Source organism: Elaeis guineensis, chromosome 5 (genome assembly GCF_000442705.2).
Source record: "Elaeis guineensis isolate ETL-2024a chromosome 5, EG11, whole genome shotgun sequence".
NCBI classification, from domain to species: Eukaryota; Viridiplantae; Streptophyta; class Magnoliopsida; order Arecales; family Arecaceae; genus Elaeis; species Elaeis guineensis.
In genome coordinates, this window is record NC_025997.2 from 111,845,847 (window position 1) to 111,869,404 (window position 23,558).

Here is a 23,558-nt window from a genome sequence, read left to right on the forward strand (position 1 = left end):
CCTGAGCCCCCTGGCAGGCCATAGTAACGGCCACGACTCTGCTCCACTTCCTGCGACGGATTCCGCGTGGCTCCATCACTCCCTGGCAGACCACAATAATGGCCACGATCCTGCTCCACTTCCTGCGACGGATACCGCACGATTCCTCCATCCTCTGGCAAGTCGCGACAACGGACGCCGCTCCACTCCCCGCGACAGACTCCACGTGACATGTCCCGATGATAGCCACGATTTCACTCCACTACTCCTCGCAACAAACTCCTCCTGACCATGGGCAACCCACTGCCAGACGGTTACAGACATCGCTATCAGTCTGTTGCTCCCTCCGCCTATAAAAGGGGGACCCCAGATACGTTATTCTCTAAGCTCTCATTTCTTACCTAGAAACTCTGCTAAAATTCCATTCGAGCACTCCATTCTTGTTGAGGCAGAGAACTGACTTGAGTGTCGGAGGGTCTTGCCGGAGCAACCCCACCTCCGGTTTAGACTTCTTTTGCAGGTCCCGACGGCGATCGCGACCCCCTCGACTCCAGCTTCTCCGACGCAGGCGGATTTTTGCACCAACAATCACCATCCATAAAGAGACAATTCCAAAGGCAAGAAAGATCACCAGTTACATTTATTTAAATGTCATTCTTATTTCTACATTGAAGGAATTTACTAAAGAAAGGGACTTGATTAGGCATGGAATAACTCAATTTGCTATTGCATATTTGACATTGTGATGCCTTGGTGAGCAAAAGGGTCCATTAATGAACATGTTTAGTTCTCAAGAATGGAAATTAAGTAGGTTTGCAAAAGAAAATGAAGGTAAAAAAGTTGAAAATCTGATTTTGGATTCTACATTTTGGAAAGATATTATGACATGTTTAAAGATAACACTTCTCCTTATTAAAGCACTTCGGTTAGTGGATTCTGAGGAGAAGCCAGCCATGGGTTTTAGCTATTGATATTGCAAAGCAAAAGATTAAAGAAAACTTCAATGATGTGAAGAAGAGGTAAATTGAATTTTACTTGTGATTTAAATTAGTTTATGAGTTTTATGAATTTTTATCATTTTTATAGCCTTATTAAGCTTATATATATCTTTGTTATTGGTTGCTGCAATTATGAGCCAATATTAGAGATCATTGATGATAGATGGAAAGCTCAACTCCATAGGCCTTTGCATATCGTGGCTTTCTTTTTAAATCTTCAAATTCAATATAGAAATGGCTTTGAACCTGACTCAACAATGAAACATTATTTTTATGAATGTTTGCAAAAAATAGTGTCCGATATAGAAGAAAGAGATAAAATAGATATGCAGCTTGAAGCATTTAAAAAGCCGAGGGCTTTTTTGGTGTTGAGGGGGCAATTAGATTGAGAAATAAAAAAAGTCTAGTAGAGTGGTGGGACTCTTATGGTGATGATTGTCTTGGGTTGAAAAGATTTGCCATTCGGATATTAAAACTGACTTGTAGTTCTTTCAACTGAGCGCAATTAGAATGCATTTGAAATGGTAAGCAATACTTATATTTTTTTTAGTTATTCAATAATTTAATTTTTAACTTTTTAAGTATTATTCATTTGATTAATTATACTTATTTATCACATGTTTAGGTTCATACAAAGAGAAGAAGCCATTTATATCAACAAAAAATAAATAATCTAGTGTTTGTGATGTATAATTTAAAATTAACTGATAGAAAAGTTAGAAAGGATTTAAGTGCTGATTTAAATATACTTGACGAAATTTCTTCAAATGATGAATGGATTGTTGAAGATGTTGCATATCCATTTAACAAAAATCGCCTAAATATCCTACAAATAGAGGAAGGCAATGAAGATAATGATGATGTGGTACCATTGGACATAGATTTGGATGACTTTGGACATGCTAGTAATAATGAATCAAATGCTGCTGGGTTTGAAATTATTTCCGAAGAAATTCATGTTCAAAATGAAATAGGTGATGGTGGAGTTGATGGGCATGTTGTTGAGGAACTCATGGATAATGATAAAACAATTGATGATTTGTATTAGTTTACGAAGAGTTGGTCATGAATTTAGATGAACCTATATATGTTTTTATTTTTGCAGAATTATACTTCTTCTTTTGAGTATAAAGTGCATTGGAATATTTTTATGGTTATATCTTATGCAATATATATATTTTTATGAATCATTCCCTTTTATAAAAATTTATGTTTTACATTCCTTTTTTATGTTTCATTTTTTGAAAAGCTCTTTTCGTTTCGAGCTGGAAACTCGCTTTTGACAACCTTGCTCATTTTTACTAATAAAAAAATTAAATATGAATATTAAAAATGATGTATGGAATGACATGGTAGAGTTATTAGAAGAAAAAATGCCAAAGTTGTTGGTTACCTCATGTCTGTCAATGAAGACTGAATAAAACCCATGGGTGTTAAAAAAATCAATTTTTAGGCAATTACATGTTGAGCTTAACATATCTTGTTTAATTTGGATTTTTGTGGTTGTATTTACCCTTAGAATATCTTTAGATTATTGTTTCTCTTAGAACACTATGGTTAATATCTATTACTTGATGATGATGATGTATTCCTAATTTAAATCGAATCATTCCTATTATATTTGATCTAGTGTATAAGTATAGCATTCAAAGAGCAAAAAAATATATTTTGATTGTTTATTTAAAGAAAAACTAACTCAATTTGTTAGTAAAAATTGTAAACATAAGAATTAGAGGGGAAAAGGGAGAAAAACAAAAAAGGAAGCGAATAACGTACAAGAAAGGTGATAAGGAATTAGGAATAAGGAAATGTAATGCCAAGAATATAATGAATTTTACTTATCACAAGAGTAGGGATAGAGCCAAAAAAAATATTAAGTAAATAATAAATAGTTAATAATAATATATGATATTCAAAAAATGAGTGGGGTGTGGACCCATTGGCTGGGCCTAAAGGGGTTGGACAGGGGCCGAAAAGATGAAGCTTTTTTGTCTACCCCCCCATCCATCGATGGTGACCAAACCAAAGCCGTAGGCAATGAAATGGTCAGCCAGATACGATTGCCTACCACTTTCCTATTCGCTGCCACAACCGGCTACCCTTTTGGAAAAACTCTCATCTCTTTATTTAATTATTATCGACCTAGAAGGACCGAGTCTGACCTAGATTTTTAGTCTTTAGAATTTGACTATCACTAATGTACATGTTTATCATGTATTTAGATTAGATAAGGTTTAGTTTAGATTTATAAACATCTTTTAGATTATTCTTTTTTGTTAATAATTATAAGATTATCAATTATTTGTTGATTATACAGCTTTTATATAAAATTTCTTCATTATCTATATGCATCACAAGATTTGTTTGGTATTGCTATTATTTTTTATTTTTCAGAAATCCATGAAAAGAATTAAACTAGACTAAACAAATGTGTCATAAAATTTTTTTATTACTTAAATTGCATATAAAACTTTAGGAACTTTTGGCTAGAAAGATCTATTACTTTTAGAAAGAGTGAAACAAAAGTAAGAATAGCATAAATTCCATGCAAATATTGTCGCCAATATCAATCTCCACATGATAGTATACTAATTTGTAGATAAATAAAAATACTAAAATTAGTACCAAACAAGCCCAAGATAGAAAGAACACTTGTTCCCCTTCATTTTTTTCTGAGAAAATATGTAAGGGAGATTTAATTTGATTTATTAATAAAAGATGGAAGTAATGGAAGAGCAAAAGGTAAACAAGCAAAGGAAAGAAAAATATAAGGGCTCATTTGGTTGGAGACAGACTGGCATGGAAAAATAAATTCATGATAGAACATGATATAAAAAATAGATAAGAGAGATGATAAAATAAATGATGGATTCCATATTTATTTTCTTAAAAGAGAAGATAAAACAAATTACACTAGATATGATATTTAAAATATAAAAATAGTTTCTCCACATACAGAGGCCTCCATAAAAGTTACAGTGGCGGAAGCCTTATATATTGGAACATCTTTTACTTAAACAGTCCACAGCCTAATTCATCTTCTTAGGTAATCAAGTGAGATAGATGTAGCTAGAACAATAACATGTCTATACTAAATAATTAAGATCCACATATCTGTACCCTCCATGGTCAAATCCACTCTATCCTACCAACTTAAAATCAATATAGTAGCCCATGCTTATTTTCCCAAAAAGTTTCCTGCCTTAGAAGGGCCAACAAAACATTAATATTTGATAAAAGCTTTAGCCCTTTTCAAGCCAACCTACAACCTCATTTTCCCTTTTGGAATAATCTAGTCAACTACATCTAATTAGGACAATAACTTTATATTAAACAACCAAGGTCTATATACTCCACTCAAATCTTCCAACTTTGTCTCTGTACGATAGCCCATACTTGTGCTTCTAAAAAGTTTCCTACCACCCAACAACGAACAAACATTATATTTGATAGTCATAAAGATCTACAAACCATCTACTTCAATCTAACTTTTCTATCACTAATTGAAATAATATATATTGTTTCTTGATGTTTATTATCAGCCACATTTTTTCCAGTGTCTTAAGTGATCGTTTATCACCTTTTATTTACTATAAAACATCTAAAATCAATCTTTCAAATAATATCATTCCTTCTTCAAAGTCAATCTTCATGCTCATATCTAATTTGATTGTATTTGCTCTATTATTTTTTAATTACATTGGACAAGATTCATTCTTATCCAATTGAACTCTTCTTCTGTTACTTCAACAGTTCAATTAGAATTGCTTGTTTTGCAAGGATAAAATCTTCGTATTTATCTATAGTATGTTAATATATCTTTATTAAGCTCTTGATAACGCTAAAAAAATAAAAATATTAGATTTTATATATATATATATATTGGTAGAAAGATAATATATGTTAATAAGTGGTATATGTAGAATAGATGGGCAGAGCTATTGGATGGGTATAAATATAAGATAGAGTATACATTTAAATTTCTGTACATGATGTCAGATTTAAGGTATATCTTTCCGAATTAGACGACGAGAATTTTATATTTATGGTTTATTATCTCCAAATAATTTTTTTGAAAAAAATATAATATGATTTGGTGATCTGTGCTTGCGCATCACAATTCACAGGACGGTGGAACACGTGATGTTATCGCATCGCTCTCTGTCCCTCTCCTTCCTTACCCTTTCCATCACCCAACGGCCGTCACCACCCTCCCCTCCCCCTTCCCCCTTCCCCCTTCCCCGATCCCACATTTCCTCTCCAAAACCCCATTATTCCCATCGTTTGATACCTCTCCTTCCACCAATCGGCCTCCAATTCGATCATCCTTCGATCGAACAAGACTTTTGATCTCAATTCTTTGCTTCCCCCAGCCAACCCCCTCTTTGTATCGTTGAAAAATCCACCACGGATTCGTAACAATCGAATTGGGATCCAAACCATGCCATTCGCACAACCTTGCCGCGGCCCCACCGCCGACGCCGGCGGCTACCACCACAGTTACCACCGATCCGCTTTCAACCGGTCCGCCGCCGTCCCCAATCTCGCCCACTATCCTCACAAGGATTTCTCCTATAGAAACCACCAAGATTACGCCTTTAGCGATGCTGCCGCCTACGCCGGCGCGCCGCCTCCTCTGAAGAGGAGGAGGTCCTACGTCTCCATGTGGGATGAGCATGCCGGGAACCGGGACCGGAATGGAGTAACTGGCAGTAATGGCCTGTCGACGAGTCATGGTTCTTTTATGCAGCCGAGGAGGCGTGATGACGGTGCTGTTCTGGCTCGCAGGCATGAAATGCCTGCGAAAATGGAAGAGGGTGGGGCATTCATGTCGAGGGGTGAGATCGAGAGGTGCTCACCATCCAGAAAGGATGGAATAGATCCTGTTCTTGAAACGCACCTGCGATACTCGTACTGCTCCTATCTTCAGAGCCTTGGAATGAGGCTCGAGCTGTAAGCTGCTGATCCTTTTTTATTTTTTTATAATGATTTACATGTTTGAATTGTGGTCGCTTGTAGTATTATATCTTCTATGTAAAATCAGTGGATGAAGAATTTTGGATCTGTTGGATTGCAGGCCTCAGACTACAATCGGAACTGCAATGGTGCTCTGCCACCGCTTCTTTCTTCGTAGATCTCATGCTTGTCATGATAGATTTGTGAGTTTCAAAGCCTTATTGCAATCAATTCATGCTATCACAAAGTTTTTTTTGATTTATTTGTATCTGATGAGTGCCCTCAAATTGGTGGATAGGTATCTGGAATAGAATAGTTTGTGCAGGAAGAGTACAAAATAACTAGTGTTTATCAGATGGATGTCTTGCATTTAAATAATTAACTCGAACTCAAAATTTCACATCCGTTTTTTGATTGCAATGGCTATCTTGTGGCTTCATGATTCCTTTTTTTGATGCATTTCCAGTATTGTTGCCCTTGATCACGGTGGGCTGTTATTGTTGTATCCCTTCTTTTTTAGTTGTTTGCTTTGCTTTCTGATCCAATGTGGACATTGAGAAAAAACTCCTCAGCTCATAGGTGTGTTGAAAAGAGAGAAATATCTGTTCACTTCTTGGTTAACTTTCCTAACAAAACAAGTAAGAACGATATTAGGACTTTGGGTCCAAAGTTTAATAATGTATGTGAAAAAGCACCCATGCTACTCTCTCTCCAAAGATAGCTCTTTCAGAAAAAAGGTTGGCCATAATATTTTTACATGGACTCCACTTTGAGTTATCCAAAAGTTTGTTGGAAAGCTATTTTAATGGCTAAATCAATGCGAGCTGTTTTTGTTTCAAATTTTTAAGTCTTCTTATAGTCAAACCTTTTCACTTCTTTTACATAGCCAAGGTCATGACTTGTACCAAGTGGTAGAATCAATCCTACTCTCTCTCCTCAGTTATTTTGGTGAACTGAACCGGTATTGTACCAGAACAATAGCCAAACTTGTAATCAAGGTTCATCAAAATGGTACCATGATCTGTACTAGTTGGCTATCAATGTACCAGCTTGGTACTGTGTCGAGACACGGTATGGGATTGTGTATTGATCACTTGACTGGTATACCATTTTTTTTAAATTTTTTGTTTCCTCTTTTTTTGGTTTTCACCTATGATTTTGATGTTTTTGGTTGTTTAATTTTTTTTAATTTTGCTGTTGTTTTGACATCTTTTTGATCATGAAATGAAATTGAAGTACAATTAAAGTATTTATAAATGAATTTAACACAATATAATAAATGGAGTAGATTTATATTTAAAGTACAAAATACATGCCGACATCTAAAATTTTGTAGTGTCGATATCCCTCATAGATATTGAGATTGTGATTGTAATCTGGGTCTAGGTTAGTACTCCAAGATTCAAAGTAGGCTTCTACATATTTTTGCCCAGTTGCTGGATATGACCATCTGAAGATCGCAGCAACAGAATCCAACCTATAAGTTGCGTGAGAATGTGAAGGATAGTACCCATTTAAATACATTGCCTCAAATAGACCATATCCATGCATGTCAAAGCCTGGCAGGAATACTACATACTACATTTATATTAGAAATATATTTATACTTAAATATTATTGTTAATTAAAATTGATATTTAAACATAAAATATTTAGAAAATTAATTTTAGTTAGGGTCAATGTAGCATCTTATGAGGGATGCTATGCATATTTTCTCAGCCTGTGGGTATGCACAAAAGATCGCTTCATTTTTCAAATTTATTCAAATTTAGCTCTAGATCTTCATGTGCATGATCATGCTCAAACTTACCCAAATTACTACCAAAATAATATAGAGAGCAGCATGTACACCCAAATATGCGGCCAGTTTTATGGAAACATTTTGATCCTTATTTTATTTTTATTAGTTTATAATCCAAAAAATATATTTTTAATTTAAAAATTCGTAGGCTTAACAAAAATCATGATTGTGACTATATTGCGTATAACATCTGTAGATTTACATCATATCATGAGAGCATGTCAAAATCCAAAATTTTGGCACGATCTCCCCTTATTTTCTCCAATTATTGCCTACTTTTGGCATGAAAAGGAAAAAAGAGAAACATGGAAACGAGAAGGCCACTTGTTTTTTGGCTTGGGCTGAAATCATGAAATCTAGTCCTGCTTTTCAATTTTTTGGAGTTGAAGAAAAAGAGGAGGAAAGGTAGAGAAGCAATGGGAGGCCTTTTATGCCTCCCTTTTAATTATTAAAAAGGGGAGAGAGTGTTGAACAACCCTAAATTGAGCCAAACTAGACGGTTCAGCTCAATTCAGGGTTGTACTGCTCATCTTGGGCCTGAACCAAGTAGTAAGCCCTTATTTTGAGGCGAAGTCCTGTACTATCCCTTTCAAGAGGTATGGTTTGGTATGCCCCAAATTGGCTGGTTTGGGGGGTGGTATGCGTGATCCTGATTATAACCTTCAGTGCTTGCTTTGTTGTCAAGAAATTCTTGAATTACAAGATATTCTTAAGGAATTGCATTGTCCTCCTTGTATTTTTCAACAATCTTTATGAATCTTGTGAGCTTAATAGTTGATGTCATATTTTGATAACTTCACAGCCTTCATCTTTAGTTTTAAATGATAAAATGCTGATTCATCCTCCTCAGATGTAAGTAATTTTTTCAATGAGTAATATTTTTTAATTTTTACCATTATCTTAGAATTATATAGAAGCATTATTAAATCCAGTCATTTGAAAACTTTGGCAATTAGTTGCTATATTGTGCGTCCTTTATAGAAAACTGCATTCCTTCGAGGGCTGAAAAAATGGGGTGGATATTATTCATTCAGATCCATTTCCATATCTGAATCTATCTAGATGTGGATACAAATTATAGCATTTGACTAATGTCCCCATTCATATGTGTATCCATCACAGAAAAGCTGATATGGATATGGGTAAACCAGTATCTGATTCCATTTGTGATTTGGTTTAGTTTCATATGGATGCCATAAACTCCAAAGTCAAGTTAGTGGCAGCATCAGCATATCTTTGATTTAATCTTGTTTCCATACGGTGACACTGGCACCTTTGATTTATGGGTTGAAGCCTTGGTTATCAGCTTTTGAATTCAAAATGTGTAACTTTGCAGAATTATTAGATCCACCGAAAAAATCTGATGATTCATTGGGCGCATTATATCCTTATTGCTTTTTGTATGGGATCATTTTTTTATTTCTAAAGAAATTGAGGTTTCTATATGTAGAATACATTAAAAAAATATTGGGATTTTGTTTTATCTATAAATTTAACTTTCTGATTTATATCGACATTAATAACTGTATTTGTCAATATATGATTCATATCTGAGTCTGTTTACAAAATATAGATGCAAATTATAGTATTAATTAATATCTACAAACGTATTTGTATTTGCCAAATAAAAACATTTATGGATATGGATATTTTGCATCTGATCTGTTTTTCAGCTCCAATGCCCTCACGTAGTTTATCACAATATTTGATTTGCCTGTAACACTCTTATATTAAATGATAACCTCATCTGTTAATGTTCCTAAGTTCCTTGGCTTCTCGATTGTTATCTTATCCAGCCTCTTCCTATCTTCCTCACCCTCGCATTGTAAACCCCTATGGTCTACATCCATGTATGCCCCTCTGCCACTCCCAACCCATCTTTCACTCCCATCCATCTCGCGTATCAAATCTCAATTTATGATACTAGAACAGAGGAATAATAGAAGATGGAGGAGGAGAAGGGTTATTGGGAACAAAGAAGGCAAAAAACAGAACAGAGATCTTCCCAATAAGTTGTCAGGATTGCTTGCCGCTGGAATGATGACCGGCTGCCTACAAGTGGTTGGGGTCATATGATTTTGTCAATGAGAACAGTGATACTACTTAGCTGCTATGAAGTATGGGAAGCAGAGAAATGTCAGGTTATTTCCATACTCTTTTTCCACCAATGTTGAGGAGTTATTTATGGGTCTTCCTGATCAGACCAGATTGGCAATGAAAGGTTCTGAATAAATTTGGAATGAAGATTTACCTGCTCAGGCCTCTCATCTAATCTAATTTCTTATTTTACCATACTGTGGTCATGTCTCGCTTGAAATGTCAATACCTTCTTCAATGGACCTGATTTGTTGAGATGGCAACTAACCTAAAGTGCAAGAGAAAAATGAAATAAGAATTCTTTAGATGATCTTGTTTGATCAAGCCAGCATAGACTGACCAAATGGGACTTGTCTGTTGGCTAAACCAGATTAAATTGACCTAGATTCAATTAAACTATTCATGAATTGGACCCTGAATGTTTTGGACCAACTGGTTAGATTGAATTCAACAAGATTGAATTACTTGAGTAGAGATGTCTTGGCCATTCTCTTTGAAACAAGTCTTGTGTCTAAATAGAAATCTGGAAAACAATTTGCTCACCAATCAGCTAATATTATCTCTTTTATAACAATTTGTCCGTTGATGATTTAGCACTGATACTTGTGAAATTTGACAATATAAGATCTGCTTTTGAAAGTTGCATGCTGGCTTGGGCTAAAGAAGACACATTTAAATGGACAATCATTTGTTATAAGACACATTTAAATGGACAATCATTTGTTATAGCTGTTCTTATCATAGTTCTCTTTGTTTATGTGGTACATCCTCGTTCTTGAGGTTTAGAGATCCTATCACCTCCAATTGACTTTGAGCACAATTCTTGTGCTATCATATTGTGTATCATGGAATGATAATTGTATATGGCTGTCCAAATGCTTACAAAGTAATAAATAATAGTAACAAAGTCAAAAGGAAAAAGTAGTTAAACTATGGCTACTTAAGGAGAAAATTTGATGTTGTACTTGACTACTGATTACTGAGTTAATGCTTTTCTCATTAAAAAAAAGTAGGAAGATCTACATTATATGACTGTGAAGCTTCTGTACCATTCTTGTAACTGATTGTCCAGAATAGTTATCTCATGTACATCTGTAGTCTTCATTGATTTCATGGATTCAACTTAAGAACTGCTCTTTCTAATTGTAGATTACTGGGTGTGGTGCTTCTAAATTACCAGTGCATTAGTTTCTGTTAACAATCCAGCTTTTGTGCAGTTGATTGCTACAGCAGCTCTGTTCCTAGCTGCAAAGTCTGAGGAAACACCTTGTCTTTTGAACAGCATGCTACGGGCATCCTGTGAAATTTCTCAGAAACAGGAGTTTGCTTTCTTTCCTTATTTGCTGCACAGTGTAAGCATTATTAGGCCTTGTTCAGTGATCTGAAATTGTCAGTCTGTAATCTCTTGCAGAACTTGCCACAAGCAGTATATATAACTTTTCCATCTTTTCCCTGTCTTTGGAATATTATGTTTATGGTAGTCTCAGCAAGAGATATATCAGTTTTCAGCTTTTTAATCCAACAGAAGTTAGTCCTTGCTTCAGACATATAATGCACAGTTACTCCACTGCCTATTTGCACATAGTTTGATAGTATTGATATACCTATATTCTATTCTTGCATTGGTATGTCAACAAGTACTTCTATTTTAAAATTATTTATCTCTTGCATAATTACTGGTTCATTTAAAGGTAACTTCTTTTTGCCGCATCATATTCTTTGTGTGACATCTTTAGATCTGACTAAACTTTTTAGATAATTTGAGCAGGTTTTTGTATCAAAGTTCTGATAATAGCTGAATGATGCATGGTGTCACACACACACATGCCTACTTAAAGAAGTTGCTCAAAGTCATTGTTAAATCTATACATGTGGATGTAAGATCTCTGTCTTGTGAAACTTACCAATATGTGGAAATGTGTGATTTAGTGTTGCATGGGAAAGGGCACACCTCTCAGATTCTAATGCAGATACTGTCATACAGGGCATCAAACTATTCTAACGAACTTTGACTTGTGGATCAAAGAGCATTCTCCATAATATTTTACATATAATGAAGTACATAATATAGAAATGAATCTTCTTTGTTTAGAGAACTGAAGATTTTCATCAAGGAGAAATGACTTATAGGTGCTGGGTAGGACACATGGTTGGAGCTTATGGGCTTAAAGGTGATAAATATAACTAAGCTTCTTGGCCCTAGCAAGCCAGGTATGTGAGTCCTAAGGAGACACCATGAATTTGCTCGTGGAAAGAGAGGTTCAATGTAAGGGTTCTTAGCTTGCTTGAAGTTTGATCTCGGGATAATATTCATTAAAACAGATGCTGGCATTGCATGCATGAATAGCCAAGTTCCTCATACAAATTGTATTCGTCCTGGTGTATGTTATAACTCTCTTTTGGATATGCAAATTTTAGTATTTGGGTAACATTTGCTTAAAAATTCTTCCTGTTTATCTTGTCATGTTCTGCCTTTGAAGAAAAGTAAAATACCGTGTTACTTGGACAATCACGTCCAGCTCCGAAAATCCATGTCAGATATGTATCCAAGTCTGATGCATATGAGACTCTTGGATACTTATGAAGTTCTTTGGTTTCTACTTTCAAAGATTGGAAGAGAGTTGAACTATTCCAACAATGAAGTTCACCTCCATTTTTTTTTTTTTTTGATATTAGGAGTGAGTATTTGTTTTTATTTAAAGATTGGTCATGGATGTAGGTATTAAAATAACTTTGCAAAATATTATTTTTTTCTTATATTCTTAAGTTAATTTGGAAGTTTGAATAGGGAACATGTATATTGAAAGACATTGACAAAAAATATCTTTCAATATCTAAACAAACAGTATTTAAATGAATAATATATAATTTAGTTGAAAATTACAATTTATCCTACATGTACTTGCATCTCCTTTTTCACTCTTGTGGAGTCAGATATTTGGATGTGCATCCGAATTTGATTCTTATATGTGTCCAGGAACATTGTAAATACCATTACATTATATAATACAGTGGGTTAGCATTCTTCTGAATATCAGATATTTGTCAAGCTTTCTGCTACTGAAAGGCCTGCATCTTTGGATTTTTGCTTGGTCACTCATTAGATGTTATGCAGAAATTGGAAATTCCTAATCTTGAACCAAGCCTAGGACATTGGTGTAATGCCTCTTTAAATAAAACCGATGTACACGCCTCTTTAAATAAAATTGGTGTGATAGCAGTTCTATTTCCTTTTTGCTGTTGCTGGGTCATACACCTCTTTCATACTGTCAACTTGTTAACCTCCTTATATTTTTTTTTGTTGTTTTAGCAGGACTGGTTTGAACAATACCGTGAGAAAGTTATTGAGACTGAACAAATGATACTGACAACTCTGGATTTCGAACTTGACGTGCAGCACCCTTATGCTCCACTTTCATCTGTTCTTGACAAACTAGGACTTTCACAAACTGTTCTTCTTGATGTGGCCTGGAACTTGGTCAGTGAAGGGTAAGTTTCTAATTGTTTGATATGTTTTTTCTCTGCTAATTTCAGTTTATGGATTTCTTATGAAATACAATTTAGTAGAACTTCCAGTTTTTTATTAATATGAGGAAGAATTCAAAGCATTCTATCTGTGCATTGTATTTGTAAGAATCTGCGGGACTTAAATCTTTTTCTTTGCTTTTTGTTTTGGATATTTGCTTTTGATGTTTCTATGGGATATTTTTTCACACTACGGTTGAGGATTTTTCTTATTATCTTTTTTACTTCCTTGTAATATGCAAATAATAATAATAATAATATAATGAAATATTCCTATTCTTGTATGGGCGGCTCAATTAAGAGATGAGAAATACGACGTTATACCTCACATGGTAAATGATCAAACTTTTTTTTTTGTCATCAAAAAAGTTAGTATTGTTATTGATAGATTATCAAACATTATCACTTTGAAACTTGCTTCTTTTTCCAATTTTGTCTTGTCCCATTTTGAGTTATGATTTATGTTTATTTACTTTTTTGATAAGGTGGAAGAGCATGTGAAAGTAATAAAATGAAAAGCTACAGCACATGGAATTAACAGCTAGAGTTGGTTTCCTTCCTTTATAAGCTAGTACACAAAAAAGCATTTATTATAGGATTGTTCTTTGTTTTTAATTGATGTAATGCATTCCTTTTAATTAACTTTCTTATGATATTAAGTCTGATATGGTATGTGATGCTTACTTAAGACCCAAGGTTTGCAGCAGAGGATGGTTAAATAAATTGCTTTGGATAATTATGGGCGAACCAAGTCTTTCGGTACTCACAGCTTGAATTTTTACAATTATCAGGGAGTTTTGGTTAATTTGTTTGTATGTGCTGTTAGTCCATGATGAGCATAAGATGGTAGTTGTGATTCTTGATCATCATTATGTAGTTGATTCCCCGCGAACAAATGTTTCGGTCATTACATGTAGCTATGTTATTTGAGAGCACTTGATTTATGACTGTACTAGCAAACAGACATGTGGATGTATTTTTTAGACAAAAATAAAAAATATGACATCATTATAAATTATTGTTATGATTTTTAGTTCTTTTCCTATGCAAACAGAATGCAGACAATTGAAAAAATAAATACATATATAAAAGAATAAAATGATATGAGACAAATAGCAAATTGATTGGGATTTCCAATTCAATTTTTCTTTCCAAACATGTTATGATATTTAATTGCGTCTTCTTTCTTTATTTCTATGTTTGCTGGGGGTATTTGATCTTATCTCCTTTGCTGATATATTATGACATTCAATTGAGTTGCCTTTCCTAATGTATTATGAAATTTTATTTTATTTTCTTTCCTATTATTCTATAAATGGGAGAATGGGATATCTTTTTATATTTCTTCCTAATCTAATTATAGAGTTAAGCTAAGGGTATCTTTGTCCAAGAAGTTGACAGACTAAATCTATATGAGAATATTCTGAAATTTAAAACCATTCATTTTTTGGATAATATCTAGGCACACGTTTGTGTTCTTTTTTCTAGAAAACATTCTGACAGCATCAATATCAATTACTTGAATTTGGAGTGGGTATTGGAGTGCATGTGGGTGGGAGACCATGAATTTAATTGGTGCTAGGTATGAAAGTGCCCAGAATCCACCTATTCAGAATGAAAGTAAGCAAATAAAAAAAATACAAGCGGTGGAAGCATTAGGATATGTAGATTTTGAAGCAGGTGTGGTATCTTAGTGGAAGTCTCTGGCTTCTGAATTTTAAATCATATAGTGGGAGTTTCATATAAAATCAGCAGTTAAGTGTACCAAAATTAGTGGTTGGTGATCTGTTTTGAGACTATGAAGCACAAGCAACTATTGTGTAAATCCTTGGCAAATGTTGATCAATGTGAAGAAGGGGAGTCTCATGCATTTTAATTGTGTTTTGAAGTGTAGGATTAACTAATCAGCAAGTAGGCCTACTTTGAAGTTCAGTTATCACTATTCACTAACTTTAAATTATAGGTCCAAATATAATACATGTATGGATTGTTTATTCTAGCTCTATGTATTTCCTCATTTCTGTATATGTTGTCAAGCATTTTTGGTACGTTAACTAAAATTCTTGAAGTTTCAAGAAGATCTGGAAGCACTGCACTGTTATTTTTTAAAGATATCAAATAGAACTGAAAATTTTTTGACATGGTTTTTGCTGTCCTACAGCTCAAATTTATGGATATTTCTGTTATCATATGCTAGATTGTTAATCATATTAGTAGACATGGAATATGATTTTATGAACATCTATTGTTAAAAACCAATGTTTAATTGTTTTATGGTGAAATAATTAAAAAAATGCATCTAAATTTCTAGACAATATATTTTATTTTGAAATGATGCCTCATGTATTTTCCTTGATAATTTTTTTTTCTTGTTTTTAGTTGGCATTATTTAGATTGCTTTACAACCCAAAACCACCAAAACTAGGATGAACCATTGAAACTGCTAAAACTACCCATATGGTTTGGTGAAAAATTAAGACTGAAACCAAGATTTCAAACCTCCAAACAAGAGGCTCAATGGCCTAGCTAGCAGCACTCCTTTAGTTTCAAGATTGTACCAAAGAGCAGTTCTTGACTTCTTCCATCCTTCCAACTTTACAAAGGATTCTTAGCAACCCTATATTACGTTATAATTCAGGCTTTATTCTATTATAGGCTGCTGAACCCCATAAGACGAGTGCATAAATAGACCCATGTAGACTAAAGTGCAAATTTATAAGTGAACAAGTGGCTAGGAGTTCACCCTGAAGGCCTGAACCATAAATTACTTTAAAACAAAAAGGCAAAATCTCTAGTTGCTTTTAAAGAAAATCCCTCTCCTGGAACAATTTGTGTTTGACATGCTCCATCGTATCAAATTCATATGTGGCATTCAGCTTATTATGGTATTTTTTCTTGATTTCATAGAGAAAATGGAAAACTTTCTTCACAGATTTATATTGAGATGGTTAATGATAGCGCTAGCTAGCCTACTTATAAAGTCTCACGGCATGCACTGGAGATGTGGGATTACATGTTGCCTTTTTGGTTTTAGGAATTTAGGGGCATTGATAGAGTGAAAACTCTTTATATGGCCCAAAGTTACCTACAGGCCTCACCTCTCTATCTGTGTGTGTGTGTGTGTGTGTGACACACACACACAGAGTCATCACTTTAATTGACACTTTAAGATCAGTGAAACCCCCCCCCCACCCAACACACACACACATTTATATAGTGTACCATAAAAATGCTCTTACATGTATGTTGAATTCTTCTTTCCTTTGATATACTTTGGAGTTTGGAGGCATATTGTAATCCAAAAATCTATATCCTACATACTAGGTCAGGTTTTGATAGTCTTAAAGATGCCTTCAAACATTGATTAAATTGGCCTTCACAATGAAGGTCGCAAAGTGCATCATGTTTCTGGAAATTCTCACTTCCATAGATGCTCATTACTCTTTGTTTTGATTCTCCTTGTAAACCAGCCAAGATACTTTCCTAATTGAAGAATTATTACTGTCCGTTAGACTTTTATGATAAATTTTTACCAATACTTCTTGGATATCCCAGTCCTAGCAGATTCACATATAGATTATAGAATGACTGAGATTCTTGTAATGTGAGATATCGTGCTAAAAATTCTGGTTTTCCTTTTTCTTTTTGCCTTGTCTGGCTATTAAAGAAGTAAGTTTTTCTTTCTTTCCTTTTTTTTCTTTTTTTTTCTTTGTTTCTGTGACAGAAAGACTTTGTTAAGGTGCTCTGGAATACATACAACTCCAGAGATATTTAAGATTTATGTCCATATAATTGTTACTGAAATATTTTTTATTGACATTGGATTGTGTTATCACTGACCAATTTGCTAAGTTTCATTGTCTATGTTTCACTTCTAAATATATTCTTTGGAGCCATGTTGTGATCATCCTGCCCATGCAACTTCAGATGTCATAGGGTTTGGTGCCATGAAGTGCCTGTGCATCACAGGCCAGCTGCTATTGGCAGCAGCACTGGAAGATGGTTATCATCATGTATACTGCTGCATACACCATCAAGTTATTATATACATGAAATAGTGCCTTTAAACAATCGGAGGGTATTTAGTTACTTGGTTTAATACTTATTGTACAACAAATTGTTGAGCAAACTCTTCTTGCCCTCGTTCTTTTTCTCCTCCTCCTTCCCACCCATCCTGCTTTTCCCCTTCTTATACTCCCTATTGCTTAAGGATTGTATTTTGATGTTCAGGTTCCTCTAATTGTTAGGGGAGATATTCATGTACTGATGTGACTTTGTATCCTGTCTTTTATTTTGGAAATTTGTCTCACTGAGATAGTACTTTTGTAAAACTCATAAATAAAGCCATATCATTCCAAACGAAATTGAACATCTTCAATGTCTTCTTCTGGGTCTTTAGGTGATTTTTTTTAGATGCCAGACAAATAAAAACATCAAGGCACTTGATGTTCCCCTGTACATGTGTTATATACTTCCAATTGTGAGTCTTATATGTGTTGTCTTCTTAGCACTAACTATGGGAAGAGTTACATAAAATTTTACTGGTTCCAAAATTGGCCGTGTTTTTGCATTCAAACTATTTATTCTACATTGTTTTTTCGTAGTATGACATATTGATGTTTTGATATGGCATAAATTGCAGGGTCTTTCTTCACGAGAATTACGTGCTGACCTGTGTGATATTCTTAGCTGGAGGATTCATATGCTGTTCATGGAAAAGCCTTTTTTTAGTGTGTGTGTGTGTGTGTGTGTATATATATATATATGTATGTATGTATGTATGTATGTATGTATATGTATATGTGTGTGTATATATACATACATACATACATACATACATATATATATATATACATACATACATATATATATATATATATATATATATATATATATATATATATATATATATATATATATATATATATATATATATATATATATATATATATATATGTATGTATATGTATGTATATATATGTATGTATATATATGTATGTATATGTATGTATATGTATGTATGTATATGTATGTATATATATGTATGTATATATATGTATGTATATGTATGTATATGTATGTATGTATATGTATGTATATATATGTATGTATATGTATATATATAAATATATATATCTATATAAATATGTGTATGATATAGTTACACATCTGAAGTTGAGCAGCAGTGCAATTTGAACATATTGCATGAAAAATCTCAAACCAATTCACCAGTTGGTTATTATTAATCACTAAAATACCTGCAAACCTATTCCACCTGTAGTGCAGTTGCGTTCATTCTTTTTTCTTAATTCGAGATATCTGACACTTGGGGGTCATTTCTTGTCAAGTTTCACTTTGTATCTCACAAAGTTTTACTTCCATTTTTCTGCTTGAATTTTAAGTAAACCTTTTTGCCTCGCACATGCCATATTCCAATTTTATTTTCCTGTCCCGTCCTGTTTGTCCTCTAATTTTTGCAAATGTTTGATCATCTCTGCAAATTATTGTTTTATATTTAATTTATTTGGTAGTTCAGCTTACTACCTTGCAAAGCCAGCCAATGACTCTTCCCCCTCTTTTCAGAGTCTGGGTGAAATTCTCATATGAAATGGCAAAATATCAAAATGACCTTTTTTTCTTGATTATGCTTCCTTTTCAGTTCACTTAATCAAGAAAAGAATCTCTCTATCTGCCCTTGTGCATGCAGGCAATGGATGGAAATGTCTAGGCAAAACAATCGCTATCATAATATGACTACATTAACTAAACTCAAAAATAAGTGAAAGCTAAACACCAAGAATCATCAACGCATGAATTATTTGAATATGTGATTCCAGATTGAGTACTGCTACCTTCTTCACTGCCCAATGTTTTAATGAAAATGCAGCTTTATAATTTAATCTTTCAATGCATTTAAGAGTATTCTTGTAAGTGACAAGTTGCTCTCTGTCATACAGATAAGAAAATGTTTTTTTTTTTAAAGGATTTTTTCAAAATTTGTAACTTGGATGTGCATATAACACAGTCAAAGATGTGTACTATGTTACACAAAAAACTCTCACAGCAAAACATATTATGTTATTTAATTGCAAAAGATGTTGCGTTAGCATGTTGGTTTTATTTAATCAAAAGATTTCATTTGTCAATATGTATAGCATGTATCCCCTGCTGGTTTACAATATGAACTTGTGGGTGAGGAAGTGAGTGAGACTTATGAAGCACTCAAGTTTTCTATCAATCATGTGGTTGTTTTTGTATTTGTTTGAAATTGCACCTTGTCTCAATCAATTAGTTGAAGCCTACATGCTTGCCTCCAATTTCCTGTACACAGAGAGAAGGGAAGGAATGGAAATGTACATCTCTTTATCATTTTTCACAAAGCACATGGTACCCATTTACATCTCAACTTACGCATCATCTTTGAAAAAGTATTAGCAGTTCAGAAAAGTACATGCATAGTCAGTCTTGGCATGGTGCAAAAGAAATTTTACTAGTCATTTGTGAGATAGCATTGATAAGCAGAAGCTAGATGCATCCATGGGAGAAGTTTTTATTCTCTCTTCTGTGTCACAATTCTCTCCTACTTTTACTGATTGTATAATGTTTTTGGATTTCGGGAAAGGCAAATGCCCCTTGAGCATTCTTGGGTCCAGGACTTGATGCATAGTTCCCAAAGGCACATAATGCTGCTATAGCTTACCACTATGACAGCATTTCTACAGAAGATTCTCAGATAATATATCACCTGGATGGCTGCTTTGTAGTTGGTAAGGAGACATTGGCATAATAGCTTGCTTAGCTGCTATATGAAATCCTTCTTGCTGTTCTGCTGTTTTAATCTTAGTTAGATGTGAACTGATGTGGCTTATGTTGATGTGGAAATGACTCAAGACTTTCACTTACCAAAGAAAAGACTTTAAGCTTTTTGCACATAGCATTGTTGCGGAAGGGTGGTTTGCCGATTAAGTTTATTATCCTCAATTTTTGTTTGATGCTTTCCTTTATAATCTGATATATCTCTTCCAATGTTTTTATTTTATTGCAGACTTCGGAGTTCACTTTGGCTTCAATTTAAGCCCCATCATATTGCTGCTGGGGCTGCACTCCTTGCTGCCAAGTTCCTAAATTATGATCTTGCCTTTCATCAGAGTTTCTGGCACGAATTCCAGACAACACCATCCATTCTTCAAGGTAGTGGAGTTGTTTTCTATTGTTTGAGCTTGTTGTTGACCTTCATTATTGATCACATCGTAAGCACCATTTTTCAATTTCACTGTTTGCATTGCAGATGTTTCACAGCAGTTGATGGAACTCGTCTAAAATGACACATCAGTATGCTTACATGTTGTACTAAAGGTTTGTTGTACACCATGTATATATTGGATAAAGTAATTAAATACAAGGATATCAATGTTTTATTGCATGAATGAGTCAGCTAAATGTCTTCGTAATGCTTGCTATATTTTTTAATTATTGGCAGCATTTCTATTCTTAAGCTACCTCATGTACTACTTGGGCCTATCAACAACCTTTAACATAGCTGTTGAAGAATTATAGTTTTACTAAAAAATGATCTACAATTGTCGCATAACGACTTCATGGTTCCACTAATCTGTCGCCTGTCCTTATAGGAGAGAATCAAGGTGTTATGCATCTTGTTTGTAACTGATGCTCCAATTGTGCCTACCCCTAACAAAATTTGAATCTGCTCAAATTGAATGGTGAAACAGGGCTCAAGAGACCTGACTTTAGTACTGAGAATTCAGCTTACTTAATGTCATGGTTACGGTATATCTATTGATCGGATGACTGAAAGCTCTCCATTTTGCACCCTTCACATTGATAGAAACTTGCTTTATTGTTAGCCCTCACAAGTTTTTGATAGAAGGCATAACACTGGTTAGAATTGAATGGCAAAGCAGGAATCATATATCCTTTCCTAACAAAGGCCGGGTTTGACTTGGTTGTGTTTATGGGCAATGATTTTACTTCTTCCATTGGAGTGAGATTTGAGGCATAGCCAAGGCTTCAATCTTTGTTAGACTTTTTTTAGGCAAAGAAAACCCTAAGCGAAGCCGTTGCTCTTCGATTCTCCGAAACAAACCAACCGGACAGAATCTTCATTAGTTTTTTTCGGAAAAAAATAAACCGTTAGCGGAGGCATGGCTTTTAAATTTTCCGATGCCAAGTGAGAATCGAAAAGGAAAAAAAAAATAGCCGTTAGCTCCGTCGAGGTTTTCTTTTGGGACTGCCTTCGATTCCTGATCTAATTGGGTTTGCCTTCTCTCCGATTCCCGATCTAATTGGGACTGCCTTCTCTCCGATTCCCGATCTAATTGGGACTGCCTTCTCTCCGATTCCTGATCTAATTCGGACGATCCAAGAAACTATAAATAAAACTCTGTTTCACGCCTTCACCCATACATACGTCTTCAAGCTTTCCTCTGCTTCTCTCTTTGAGCCAGCCGTGGTCCGCACGCCTTCACCCATACGTCTTGAAGATTTCCTCTCTGCTCTGTTTCTCGCTTTCAGGCAGCCATGGATGCATGGTTGAATCTTGTCCGTGGCAACAATTCGGTGCACCTCAGGGTCTTCCTCCAAAGGGGAGGCGACCCCACATCAGAGCCCATGGTCAGGTTCCTCGTCTCAAGGTCCGGCATCCACCAGGCGAACGTCTTTCGCTTCCTCCTTCCCCTCTCCGACCTCTTCCCCCGCCAGCTCCGTCGGCTCCAAGTCGAGTACATGCTTTCCCATGTCGGCCATCCCCACCGCAGCAACGTCTACTTCTGGACTGACCACATATCCTCCTACGTCTCTCGTGCCGCCAATGCGGTGCTTCTTGAAGGCTACAGCGGCTTCTTGATGGTGGTCCACCTTAATATCCCCACGGTCTCTGCCCGTGCTCGGATGGACGATGGAGTCTTGATGCTTGACGAGGCTGAGCTGATGGATGATGCAGACCTGATGCTTTCTTTGGAGGAGGCGGCGGCGGGTGGCACGCGAGAGTTTGGTTCCGTGCCGGCATCCGAGTCGTCGATCAAGACGCTGGACACCAAGACCTATCAAGAGGAGGGACAGGATGGGTCGACGATATGCTCTATTTGCTTAGATAATTTTGAAGCCGGAGCCGAGCTGATTGTGTTGCCGTGTTGTCACGAGTTCCATTGTTCTTGCGCCACCAAGTGGCTGGAACGAAGTCACTTGTGTCCGCTGTGTCGCTATCCGATGCCGACGGTCGATGGAGAAGCTGCGACAGCATAGGTTTTCATATTTGCTTCATTTTTGATTCGGTGTTGGAGGTGTGATAGCATAGATTTTTCATGTTTGTATCATTGTTGATTCAGTGTGTTGATGTCTTGTATTTGTTGTCCATAATTCTTCTTCTATCTATACTAATGAAAGCCAGATGGGTCCCTTTTCACTTCTGTTTATTCAAGCAAAAAAAAAAAAAAAAAACTCTAAACATAGAATTCTTGATTTTCTCGAATTTTCTTTTGCAAACTAGCTGAATTGCATTTTCAGAAAGAATTTCAGACCTCCCTAATCTTTTTTGATAAGTCACTGCATGTAATCGTTAAATTGTTGGTGGCCATCATTGGGTTTTGTAAACTTTCAGCTGGTATCGTATATGTATTTGAACCTTGTACATCCATGCCATCCACAAACCGAGTGCGCATGTTACTAGGGTAAGAATCACAACCATGGAGCCAACCCTGCCTCTCTCAGCTCCTCTTTTGCCGCTAGTAAGATGTCATTTATCGTGGACGACAGCGCACCTTGGAGCAAAGTCCCCATGTATTGTTTCTCTACCACTGATTCATGGAGAAAACTTCTCTGGTAGATTTCGTTTCTCACCCCTTGCGTAAGTATGGACCGATTAGTGATGGTTTTCTTGGTATGAGACCAGAACCTCATTAAAGACATTGATCTAGAGTGGATAATGAGCGATGTTTAACCAAAATGACTCATTAGGTATAATCTAGTTCTCGCTTAGAATGTTGACGACTGATGACCGTCATTTTCACTGCCTCATCTTCGAAGGCAGTAAGTGTCCCCTGTAGAATGCCTGCAGTTGTCTTGTTGCGTAAATTATTGTAGGAGGGTAAATTGTTGCAGGAGGATTAAGGCTGCAAATAGATCGGATTGATCTATGATCCGATCCGATCTGACCCGGTTAGATTCGACCAATATCCATTTAAAAG

At 35.3% G+C, this 23,558-nt stretch overlaps 1 protein-coding gene across 5 annotated transcripts; it reads left to right on the forward strand.

Moving 5' to 3' along the window:
- Positions 1-5,173: 5,173 nt before the first annotated feature.
- Positions 5,174-22,040, forward strand: LOC105035855 (cyclin-T1-3). 5 transcript variants are annotated; one of them, XM_073258096.1, is made up of 7 exons: positions 5,174-5,930; positions 6,055-6,136; positions 11,049-11,183; positions 13,142-13,320; positions 20,402-20,547; positions 20,645-20,712; positions 21,889-22,040. In XM_073258096.1, the coding sequence occupies exons 1-6, from the start codon at positions 5,419-5,421 to the stop codon at positions 20,674-20,676; spliced, it is 1,086 nt and encodes a 361-aa protein (XP_073114197.1). In that variant the 5' UTR covers positions 5,174-5,418; the 3' UTR covers positions 20,677-20,712; positions 21,889-22,040. The 5 variants fall into 5 exon arrangements, 4 of the variants coding, with proteins under 4 accessions (XP_073114197.1, XP_073114196.1, XP_073114198.1 ...); XR_012141582.1 differs by lacking the exons at positions 20,645-20,712; positions 21,889-22,040 and adding an exon at positions 19,979-20,123 and having other exon boundaries at positions 20,402-20,540; XM_073258095.1 differs by lacking the exon at positions 21,889-22,040 and having other exon boundaries at positions 20,645-20,779.
- Positions 22,041-23,558: the final 1,518 nt, after the last annotated feature.